Raw genomic sequence first — 12,295 nt, 5'->3', positions numbered from 1 at the left:
ATGCTATAATTGACTCTAACCAATTATGATGTGACATTAAAGGGTACAAAATGAAGACTATTTATCCTGAACTAAAGTAGAGTGTGGAATTGAAAACTAGAAATATGCACAAAAATATTTTATCGTTGAAACTGCCTTTTTTTTTTTTCAACATGAACATTTATTATATCAAAACTACTGGTCGTCTGAAGGGATGTCCAAATGGAAGATATTATCTAAAAATTAAAAGGCAACTGGTCTGTTTTCAATAAGCAGTAGATATTTGGAGAAGATGAAATAGAAGCCAACTCTGCTACGTTTGGAATTAAGGAGAGTGGAGGTCATACCAGACATTGTTTAGATCATAGCCAAGAAAATGATCACACATGTAAAGCATCTTTCATCTAAAAATAAATAACCCTCAGAGGCATTTTATGCATATAATTTTATTTACCTCTGCCACATTGCTATTGCAAATACTGTCCAGAGTCCAGAGTGGGGAAGCGATGAGCACTCAGTAAAGGTATCAGCCACCCTCTGTACCCTTGTCCTTCCCGGAGATGCAGTCACTGGCTCTGAAGGTACAGCTGTGAAGGTGACTGTTTCTCTAAAGGCTTTGGTGATGTAAGACTGAAACCAAGGAGGAGGGGAGAGGGATGAAACCTCCCTTTGACTGAGCTGTTGCGTACTGTGAGGGTTACAAAGTTGGGTTTGATGACTGTTTCTTCAGTGAGAAAAGCATTTGGACTTGGACTTTATGGAGAAACAGCCTGCCATAAAGGGCAGTTAGGATACCTTGCCATCTTCTCCGCCTGTTAGATGCCCACCTATTCAGGAAGGTTCAGCCCAAGTGCCTTCTGCTTTACGAGGCCTTTCCCTCTACCCACTCCAACTGTGGTGAAGAATCTGTCTACAGGCTGATTTATGTAGCTCTTGCATCTGCCCAATTCATGTGACAGGCTTCATCTTCTTTCCATGTGACTATAATCTGGAAATGGATCTTAATCTCTGTTCAGACCAGGACAGTGTCATTGTTTCTTCAAAGTGACTTACCCAGTGTGTACTAAGATAGGGAGAGGCAGTTAGCAGAGGAGCTGAGAGCACAGGCTCAATCTTCCTGTGTTTAAATCCACCACTTTCTAGCTGGGTGACTAGAGACAAGTTACTTAAATACTTTAAGCCTCTGTTACACTGGGATAATAACACTATTTTTTAAAAGATTTTATTTAATTATTCATGACAGACACAGAAAGAGGCAGAGACAGAGGCAGAGGGAGAAGCAGACTGCCTGCAGGGAGACTGATGAAGGACTCAAACTTAGGACCCTGGGATCAGGATCTGAGCTGAAGGCAGACGCTCAATCACTGAGCCACCCAGGCCTCATAACACTATTTGTAAAGACTCAACAAGTGAAGATGGTAGAGTGCTGAGCATTTTTGTCTGGTACATAATAAGTACTGTTACCTGTTTTTCTTATTGACTAATTTATTTTCTTACAAAGCTGGGAAATACATACATATTTGAGAGCAAGGCAAGCCAGAGCACAAACAGGATTAGCTAAAGAGAAGGCAGAGAAAACAAACAACAACTGACCAGATTTCAGATGTAAAAGATTTTGTACCTATTTTTAAAAGAAATGAAAGATGGGAATGCAAATTGGTACAACCACTCTGGAAAACCATCTGGCAATATTTATTCAAGAAGAACATTCTCATACTCGATAACTTATAAATTCCACTTGTAAGTATATACCCAAGAGAAAAGTGTCTATGTATCACCGAAGGATGTTTGATAGGATGCTCATAGCAGCAGTATCCATGGCAGTAGTTAACTATGCAAATGTCCATCCACTGAAAAATGGATACATAAATCGGGGCCACGAAAATGGATGATTTACAACTACACACAACAGAATGGATGAATCTCACAAGTGTCATGGTGAGCAAAAGAAGCCAGACATCAAGGAGTATACAGCGCCTCTATTCTAAGATTCCTGGCAAAACTAACTTGTGTTGTCACAACTCAGGATAATGGTTACTCTGGTGGAAGAGGGAGACGGGGGGAGGGGGAGGAAGAGAAGTGAGACCCGGAGAAGCTTCTGGAGTATAGTTAAGACTCTATTTCTTCATCTGGTGCTGCCTGCATGGATGGCTTCAGGTCATTGGACGCTCATGACATGTGCATTTTTCCGTATGCGTATCACACTTCACTACAAAACACAGAACCGAAATAAGAATAGGAAAGGAAAGAAGAGAAAAAGGGAAAGAAAGGGAAGACAAAGCAAGCGCCGAAGATGAGGGAGCCACGGGTCCTTGGCTCCGGCCGCCCCTGACCAGGCTGGCTCACCCTGCACCTCACGCACCGGCCCTGCCCATCCCCTACTCCGTTTGCCCAGCGCGAGGGGGGCTGGTACTCGGGGTCCTTGCTTTCGGGGCCCCCTCCCCTCGGCTCCTCCCCACTCTGAGCTCGGCGGGGCAGGCAGGGGCTCCCGGGGGGGGGGGGGTGACGGGGGTAGCGGCGCAGCGCGGAGGAGCTAACGCATCACGAATGAAACCCAAGACCTAAAGCCATCTTTCCTCTCCTCTCGTCCACCTCGCCGGGCCTCCTGCTCCCGCCCTTTACCTTTCCCAGAAGGTCCCCCGGCCCGGGTGGTGGTGCCAGCCAGGCTCCGCGGCGCCCGGGGTCCTGCGGGGCGGGGGCGCGGGCCGGGGCAGAGGCCGCGCTCGCGGGGTGCCCCTCCCGCCCCGCCCCGCCCTGACCCCGCCCCGCGGCCTCGGGCTATTTTGGGCGCGTTGGCGGCGACGCGGGGATCGCTGACAGGCGCGGATCCTGTGACACCTCCCTGCAGCGCGGCACTTGTTGCTCCGGGGACCGGCTGCCGGCCCTCGGCCCCCGTCCCCTCTGACTTCCCCTCCGTTGCATGTGATCTCTCCGGACACCCATCTGGATCGCTCAGACACCGCCGTCCCCGGCTTGAGAAACTGATTTGAAAATAATAATAATAATCATCATCATCATCAGCAGCAGCAGCAGCAGCGCGGCTCTCCAGGAGGACCAAGCCCGCAGAGCAGGAGCGCAGAGCGCGGCGGGCCCCGGGCGCCCCCCCGGCCCGGGACGCTGGCCCCGGGCGCCGACGGCATGACGGACTCGGCGACAGCTAACGGGGACGACAGGGACCCCGAGATCGAACTCTTCGTGAAGGTAGGTGGGCGTCCCGGCGCCCGCTGCACCTGTCGCGCCTGCAGTCGGGCTCCCGGCGGCGGCGCGGGCTCACGTGGCAGCCCCGACAGAGCTGGGACGCCGGAGCCTCCCCAGGGAGCGCGGCTCAGCCTCGGCGCTCCCTCGGGTGGCCTTGCTGCAAGCCAGAGAGCAGAGCCTCGCTTCGGGGCTCCCCGGGGTCGGGCAGTCAGGTGCAACCTGGCAGGTGGCGGTCTTCCTGGAGAGTCGGCGGGCTGAGACCAGGAGCATCACCGGTGCGGCCCCGGAGCCCTGCCCGGTGGGATCTGGGCTGGTCCTAAAGGGCGTCTCGAGGTATGGGGAGACGGCAGGAACGTGGCGGGACCCGAGAACCTTTCTTCTAAAACTGGGGGGGGGGGGGGGCGGAGGGGGGAGGAGACGGGGGAGGGAAGGGAGGGAAGGGAAGCCAAGGACACCTTACGGAGATATTATTTTGCCAATTATCCTTGGCAAAATAAAAATGACATCTCTGCAAACGTCCTCCCTCGCTCCTGCCCAGAGCTACTTCAGAAGGAAAAGCAGGAGGAAACAAAGGTGTTTCTTGCTTGGTGACCGACCTGCAAAGCAGAAAAACAAACGCTCCTTCGCCGGCATTACTATTATTGCCACAATCAGGATTCCGCAGGGCAGTGTAAGGAAGTGCGGAGGGTCTGGCACTAGGGAAAACCGCAGGTCACACCGGGACGGGATGGGACGGAGCACAGGGAACCCCCGGGGGCAGCGATCCGCCGTCAGAACGGCTGCGCTTCATTTGCAAGCTGTGGGAGGGAAGGGATGGAGGCCGGGAGGCGCTGGTGCTGTGCTGGAAGAAAGAAGCATTTGATCAGTGCTCGCCGTGGCCGACGCGCCGCAGGAGCCGGGAAACCTGAGGCGCCCGCGGGCCGGTGGCCTCCGCCTCCCGGGCGGTGCAGAAAGCGCTGCCAGGACGCGGGGGAGGGGAGTCCGCGGGCCGCCTGCGCGCTGGGACTTTCGCGAACCGGGAAAATACCCTCGGTCTGCGGTTGCCCTGGAAATGCGCAGGTAACTGAGAAGGGGAGACGCCTTGGTGCCCTTCGAGAGGTCTCCCAGCCGAATTTAAAAGGCGCAGGTGTTCCCTGCAATGGGAAAGATGTTATTTGGGGGCAAAGCACCCTGATTTCCAAGCTAATTAAACAGAGAGATTGTCACAAGAAAGTGTAAGATCTGCATAAACCTTGGTAACAACCTTTTGGTCTTTGGTATCTTTGGATGCCAAAAAAAAAAAAAAAAAAAAGACCCCAACGGGTTGTGACTTACTTTACACTTGGTAAGTGGTCTGTCCCAGCTGACCCAGCCTACCACAAAAGTCTGTTACATTATCTTTGACGGGGTGTTTCCTTCTTTGGGTTTATTTTTCAAAATTATCTGTAGAAATTACATCTGTCGTTTAGTGACATTTGCTTTGCTAAGCTTATTTCTTGTCTCCCCTCAGTTGGTTTCTGGGGCCGCTCTGGGCAGGAATACCAGGTCTTCTGGGAGACCCAAGGAATGATGAAAGAGGTCGTGTCCCCTTCAGAGCTTGGCAGTGTCGGACCAAGGGCCGGGAACGGGAGCCCTGGACCTTGGCGTCCAGGTCTGTGTCCCAGGGAATCAGCGGCGAGGGCTTTAACAAAGCGATGAGTCTCCCTGCCTGCCCTCCTTGAAGAAAGCTATTCTAGGACTTTCTCAGATTTCCTGGGAGCAGGTAGTTTCATAGTGTCAAGTTCCTGAAAGCTATTTGAAACACAAATTGACTCTTTAGAAAGCCAAAGAAGCCCTTTGCCCCACTAGTAGGTACAGAGACCAATTCTAGCTGGACCTTTGGAACTTCATGGTGGCGGCTTTGAAGGTTTGTTCCATTTATATAAAAAGCTCACTGGGCAGCCCCCAGGACCCCCAAGAATTCAAAAATGCCTATGTTGTTATTTGTTTTGTCCCTGAAGGAAAGGGATCCATGAGAACCGGGAGGCCCTCATGATTAGCTCAAAACCCAGATTGATGGTGGAACCAAAAATTCAGAATGGAAAGCCCTTGATTTTACCCCCTCTTTTTTTTGAAATTCTAGGTCGTTGGTATCATTTACAGGGACCAGCAAGGGCTGAAAATGATTGTGAAGTAGAGATCCTGGCCAGGTTGTGAATGGTTTCATTTTAGGGAAACAATGTCCTGATCTACAAAATCAGGTATTCTAAAGTTGAACAATCTCTCAGCTTTATGATTCCCATGAGAAAGGCCTTTCTCTTGGGGGTGTTTAGGGTGCTTTCTGCAGGGCAGGGTGGGTTGGTTTCTAGGAAGCCTCTGGGGCAGGTTGGACCCCACCCAGAGCCACGATGTAGATGTATGATCGTCATCTTCAACACTTCCTTGAAGAGACCTCCCCTTCACACAATCTGTACCCTGGGTGTGTGCCATTCAAAACCTGGGTCACCCAGGGAGTTTCAAGGATTTGGGATTCTATCCCACATCAACTGATTATCATAATCTGTTAACTATTACTGCTGCCGCCAATAATAATAATAATAATAATAATAATAATAATAATAATAAATGGCAACATTTTAGAATTTATGAAGCATATTCAACTACCTTCTCTTGTTGGATCCTCAGCATCCCTGTTTCTAAGCCTTGGCTCACTCATGTGAAAAATGAAGGAAACAAATAAATGTGACTCACAGGAAGCTTATGAGAGTTCCTGCTGTCAGAGCACTCAGTGAACCAGGGTTTACTCTCTGCGTAACAACCTAGGGAAGTGAGCATGATGATGCCACCTGTTTGATGGCTGAACAACGCCCGTGCTCAGAAGTACATTGTGAATAATATTCAGATCCAGTCCTCCAATGTTGTAGTTTTTTTTTTAATTTTTATTTATTTATAATAGTCACACACAGAGAGAGAGAGAGAGGCAGAGACACAGGCAGAGGGAGAAGCAGGCTCCATGCACCGGGAGCCCGACTTGGGACTCGATCCCGGGTCTCCAGGATTGCGCCCTGGGCCAAAGGCAGGTGCTAAACCGCTGCGCCACCCAGGGATCCCCAATGTTGTAGTTTGGACTCTGAATTTCTTACTCTTACTTTTCCAAATACCTATATGTCAGGCCTTATAGCTTCTTTTGCTGAATTGGGCTCTCGCGTGTCAACCAAGATGACAATTCATTGATAGCTTACTAATCCATTCTAATGTGGTCATCGAATGCTGCCAAGATGCCTGCTCTCCTTGCTCTGTACTCCTTCCTTCCAGGGAGCATTCTAGTAGTGACATCTAGGAGATCTTTTCCCCCACATTTTTAGTTTCTTCATCACCAGTAAGAAAGGTTTGAGTAAATCAGCTCTGAGCTAATATTTCATAGATGCCTCATGGGCCGGGGAGAGGTTTAGAGGCCCGGAGCATGAGTTGGAGACTTGTCTCTGCCTAATCAGCTCATGACTGAACAAATTACATAAGTTCTATGGTTATAAATAACCATAATGATATTATGGTGATCATATCATTTATTGCTCAGACTAGGACATTTGGTTTGAGAGTGAAATGGGGTGCTATGAATATTTGGGCTAGGACAACAGGTGTCACCAAGAGCTGGTTGGGGGCAAATCAGGATGTGTGGCCACCCTAGTTATGAAAATGCTGCCACCACTAACTTTCTCTGAAGATTCCACAGGAGCAAATAGGTGAAAGTACTTTGTAAATGAAAATGGTTATAAGCACATAGATGTAAAATAATGATATGAATTCTATGGCAGATAAAAACCTTTCCTGATCTGCAGGCCCCTGATATGCCTTAGGGAACAAAAGCCTGGCTCCTTCCTCACTTGCAGGGCTATTTCGAGAATAAATGAGATCATACACAGCTTGGACTTTGATTGTAAGGGGAAGAAAACAGGTTAGAGAATTGACAGTGTCAGCCAGTGTGGTTTATAGGAAGAAGAACGAGTGAGGAAGTAAAAGCAAAACAGAAAGTGATTTGGCAAAACAAATACAGGATGTGCTGAGTACGTTAGATCAAGACATTCCTCCCATCTCTACTGACTCCTTGATACCCAGTCCCATCCTTGACCCAAGAAGTAGAACACCACCCAAGTGCTTAGACCAATTTGCTACAAATGTCTCTTGGTGCCAGGGGTGTGAATTTCAATAGAAACTAGCAGTTCTCAGCTTCCTCTACATATTCAAACTGTTTGGGGAGCCTTAAGAGTACTACCCCCTGGTCAGTTGCGTGGAACTCTTTGCAGGGGGGAACCAGAATCAGTATTCTTACCCCCACCCTCAGGTGACGCCCGGGGGCAGCTCAGGCAGAGAGCCACTGAATCCTGCTCAGAGGCAGGTCTGACTGCAGGTCTGACTGCCACAGCTGAAAGAGGTAGCCTTACTAGAGGGGATTAATGTCCAGAATTTCTACCAGCTTCAGAGCATCGAGATCAAGAGTGTTGTTGATAGAGCGCTTGTGCGCAATCTGTGCTCAGTTAACAGATGCTGATGGACTATAAAGCCTTATCCGCGGGACTCCAGAACAATCCGTGCATGGGTTGGTCTGGTCGAATAACCATCAATTCAGCGTGGGGGAAATAAAACGGAGTCCTGCTGATTGTTGGATGGAAACAACTAGTTGTTTTATTTGTTGAGTGATCCGGAAGGCTCTGACGGTGGTGCAGAGCACAAATCAAGTCATGATGACCGATAGTATAATCCTCTGACTTCCAGAACAGACAGGATGAAATCTGGTGGCATTCCCTTTCAGATCCCAGCTGCCCACTGGCTGCCTGGTCACCTTGGGTACCTCACCTAAGCATGGGATCTTTCGGTTTTGATGTTCCCTTCACATTAAGCAACTGTTTTTCCTTTCCACTACTCCAGGTTTGGGTCTGCAGCCAGTAATCTAATACACAAATTCATCTGCCCTGCTACGTGTGTGAATGCATCTTTCCCTGGTAGCACATCCATGGGGGTGCTAGTGTTGAAGGTCAGCTGGTATATGCGTCCAGGTCCTGTGGCAGGTGGTGGGAGTAAGGGCTACGGGCTCACAGATACTGAAGTCCACCTTTAGTGCTGTCAGCTTCTGCCTCCTGGGTGACCTATGTTGTCTCCCCAGGTTGCCTTTCTCCATCCAGGGCAAAGACTCCATCTATTTAGGCGGTCAGGTAAAAACGTTCTCATCTAAATTCCTTTTGAGTTGGCAGGTACTGGACCCATGTTAGTGGCAGCAGAAGGTGCAGTGGCGGAGGGCTGGCTTTGGGCATCAGGCTGTGGGTTTCCGGCTGTGTGGGCTAGAACAGGCTGCCATGGCTCTCAGTGCCACAGTTTTCTTATCAGTGTGGTATTGATGATGATAAGACATAGTTCATGGAGTTGGTGTGAGCACTGAATAATCTGTTGCAAAAAGGTAGCTTCTTTTGCAGACCCGTTGCAGCCTAGTGAGAAGCCAAGCCCGTGAGCTCCCCTTGCCTTGGCGCGTCCAAGAAGTCACAGACTCAGTCCGGTCCCTGCTTTGTCGCTGGAGCAGGACACAGACCACTGGGAGCTGGAGCAGTGTGTAAATATCACTGGATCTGATTGCTTGTGTGAAGCTGCTGCTTTGTGAGCTGGAGGCCCCCAGAGGCCACGGTCTGAGGCAGTGTGGTTGGCCTGGCCGCAGAGGGTGTGTGGTGAGCCTGACCAGTGGTTGGGCTCCTTGAGCTCAAGGGAAGTTGATTCTTCCTGTCAGTTGGTCCTTCAACCCAGGGAGCTCTCCCATGGCTTTGGGGGCTGGGCCAGGATGCATCAAACCAGTAGGGGGCTGCACTGGCCCTTACCTTGCATCCCCGGAGATGTTACTTTAGGGGCTTCATTCCCTTTCTTGTCACTGAGCTCTGGGCAGGACTTCACAAGCTTACCTTAAAGCGTCTTAAAACCTTAACCTGTAGATGAGAAAGAAGGCTCTAGAGTCTACTTCCTTTGGTTCCAGGAGGATCCTTCCCTCCCAGCAACCTTCTAGCTCTGCATAGCCATAGTTGCTCTTATAGAAAATATACACATGTATTTACTGGTCTATGCAAACAACCTAGTAGACCCTCAATAGATGGTATTAAAAAAAAAGCTGTTATCCAGGAGACATCCTCATCTGTCTTTGTCATTAGGGCTGGAGGACTATAAATCGTGAAGAGGCAAAGTGGAAGCATGGCTTTCCTGAAGATGTGGGTCAGTAATAACAAGGTTCTTTCTACCTGGAGCATCCTAGATCTGAAGCTGCTTGCATTCTGAGGGGTCAGCTCTACCTGCCGGGGCCATTTGTCTTCCAGGTCCCTGAGTGAGAATCTACTTTGGAAACACATATATGTAGTCAAGGAGTATTTTAGTTCTGAGATGTGAAATCCTTTAAGGATAAATAAGATAGCCTGTTGTCAGAAATGAAATGAGTCCTTCCTAGGAAAAAGAAATGGAGTTGTAACTTCTAGAAGCACCCTCAAAAGCTCTGCAAGGATGGGAAAATTCTTTGTATACTATTTGTTGTTGCACTCATGGTGTACAATGGCGAGGCCAATGGTGCTCAGCTTTGGAGTGTGAAAAAGTCACAGCAAAGCTGCTTTACATAGGCTTGCTCGGGCCCTTTCTACAGATATTCATTTTTAGGAGGATTTAGATAAGGCCCAGGCATCTGTATCCTTATGAAGCTACCCCTGGGTGATTCCAGGATTCATCAAAGACTGAGAACCAGGAGCCCAGATCATGAATATTTAAATAGGGCTAAACAAATAGTGGGGCATCCCAAGGGCAACGTGAAGTCCAGCCCCTGCTTGAAGCATGCATTTTATAGGGTGGACGAGCCTGAGGCAAGAAAGCTTATTAGGATGAATCATCCTGAATTGACCACAAATAAACCAGAAAAGAGAGGAAAGGAAAGCACTTGACCTTTCTTTCATAACTTGCTTTTATTCCTTTGTAACATCATCGCACTAAAACATTGGAGTGACAAGTAATTTTAGAAGCTAGGTATGCAGGCGGCATTAATAAGGTAAAGAACTTTCAGAGTAAAGGGATAGAAAACAATGAGTCGATCAGTCAACCAGTCAGACAATTATCAAACATGTTTATGAAGCCACCTATTCTGTGCCAGGCTCGGTGAAAACTGATGAAGGGGACTGGAGAGCGAGGATGGTGGGGGTGCCCACGGTCTTGAGCTTTTGGCTAAAGGAGCAAAACTTCAAGCAAGCATGAGCGACAGGGAATGAAATGAGAGGTGTGAGTGTAAGGACCAATATGGCCCAAAGAGCTTTCCGGTGTAATTTGAAGGGAGGTGGGACCTGCGTTGTGCTTGGAAAAATGATCAGGATTCACAGAATGGCAACTATGTCAGGTTCAGCAACAGTATGAGGTAAGGATATTCAGGGACCAGGGGAGGAGATTGGCATAGATTGGCTGAGGAGAATGGCATATGGAAGGGTACAGTTGGAAATAAGATAGGAAAAAAAAAGAATGGGAAGGATCATGAATGGCAGATAAATGATTTTTGCTCCCTCATAAGTAAATGGCACATAACCAGAAGTTTCTACACAGAGTAAGACCTTGATTTTGGTCCCTGTCTGGAAAGGTTCACCTGCTGTATTGCATGATGTGGTGGGCATGGTGGGTGAGCTGCTCTGTTTCTGCTGTTGCTCTCATGCCTGTATTCACTGTGACCATGTCAGGAGGGGAGATTTGAGGCAGAGGCCATGAGGAGGATTCTCCAGTGTTCCTTGTGAGGTGGCCATAATGAGCTCAAAGTAGGAGGGGGATGCTGTGGAAGGGAGATACGAATGCAAAATAGGGCACAGGCCTTGAAAGAAAAGTGTAGATATATGAGGGATGCCAGAGCTTCAGATTGAGTGGTATTGTGGTAAATTCACCTCCCAAGAGACTGGTTTCCATGTTTCGGATGGTGAATGGACTGAGTACAGATAAACTAATTGGGCTTGAGCTTTATAGTTCCTTTTAACCCTGAAACCCTATGAATCTATGATAGAGTGGCAAGCACGGAAGTGGTTGCTAATGAGAACAATCTTCTGATGTTACAAGTGTTTTGTTTGAGGTGACGGCAGGTCAATCAAGTACAGATGTCCGCCAGAGTGCTGGAAACCCCATACTCAGAATGACGGGAAGACCAGGGCGCAGGGCGTGGGTTTGAAGTTCTGCTCAGAGCTTGGGTTGAAGGAATAAGTTGCTGGAGGAGGAGGGAGCATGAAGGAGTGAGGAGATAAGGACTGTGCTCGGGAAATGCCCATTTGAGGGAGAGGAATGAGGCACAGGAGAATCTGGCGAAGCTGAAGAAGAAGCAGAGACTGAGGGAAATAAATTTAATGTCCTGGACGAAGGGAACTATGGGAATGATGGCTGAGAGGCAGGAGATGTCAGAGTGTCCCGGAAGAACTCGATTCTGTGCAGCTGTGGCAAAGAGAGCACGAAGAGAAGCCAGAAGGTGACAGAAATATAAATTAGGGTTGGATCATGAGGCACTTCTGAGGGCAGGTCAAGAGATTTGGACGCTTATTTACGATGTATTGGATTGCATGCCGTACCACCTGCTTGTGGGGCAGTCATATTTTTAAAGAGAGGAAAGTGCTTAATTACCGGAAGCTGGTGTGCGTGGCCCTGTTGTACCTGAGGAGATTTGAAACAGGAGGTCTTCGCGGTGTGTCCCAGGCCACCCACAGGCTGTGTGTGTTGAAGTTCGGTGCTGGTTACTCTGCCCGCTGCGTCAACCTCTGTGGACCTTAAGATGATGTCTTCCACTTCTGTTTATCATTATTCTGTGGAAAGGAGGAAAGCAACAAGTAGCAGGCTGGAGAGATGACAACAGGGAAAGGAAGGAGGATGCATAATGAATGGAGTCCAACTGGGAGCCCATTATTTAGATTGAAGAGGAATGAAAACCATGTCCCAGTTACTATCTCTTAAAAATCCAATTTGGGAGGTTGCCATAGCAACAGATACAGTTTTCTTGATTCAGCTCGAGGCTCCTCTCTCCTAAATGCATGCCTCTGTTACCCAGTGCTGACGAGGAGCAGAGGCCCAGGGAGTAAGCAGGTAGGTATTTCACATTTTCACATTTGGGTGCTGTGGCATTTTGCAGTCACAT

The 12,295-nt window shown here is 48.7% G+C and overlaps 1 protein-coding gene across 3 annotated transcripts in view; it reads left to right on the top strand.

Moving 5' to 3' along the window:
- The window catches only part of CLIC5 (chloride intracellular channel 5), a 157,500-nt gene that overhangs the window by 53,608 nt on the left and 91,597 nt on the right, over positions 1–12,295 (top strand). The window contains exon 1 of one of the 3 annotated variants that reach the window (XM_038554233.1): positions 2,774–3,180. The exons of 1 other annotated variant lie outside the window; for it this stretch is intronic. In XM_038554233.1, the coding sequence (XP_038410161.1) occupies positions 3,118–3,180 (63 nt within the window). In that variant the 5' untranslated portion in view covers positions 2,774–3,117. Of the gene's footprint in view, positions 1–2,773; positions 3,181–3,356; positions 3,511–12,295 lie in introns of those variants that run through there. One more of the 3 variants, XM_038554234.1, reaches the window with a different exon arrangement.

This window comes from Canis lupus, chromosome 12 (genome assembly GCF_011100685.1).
Source record: "Canis lupus familiaris isolate Mischka breed German Shepherd chromosome 12, alternate assembly UU_Cfam_GSD_1.0, whole genome shotgun sequence".
NCBI classification, from domain to species: domain Eukaryota; kingdom Metazoa; phylum Chordata; class Mammalia; order Carnivora; family Canidae; genus Canis; species Canis lupus.
The sequence above is the reverse complement of the archived record's forward strand: the minus strand, read 5'-3'. Positions and strand labels throughout refer to the sequence as shown.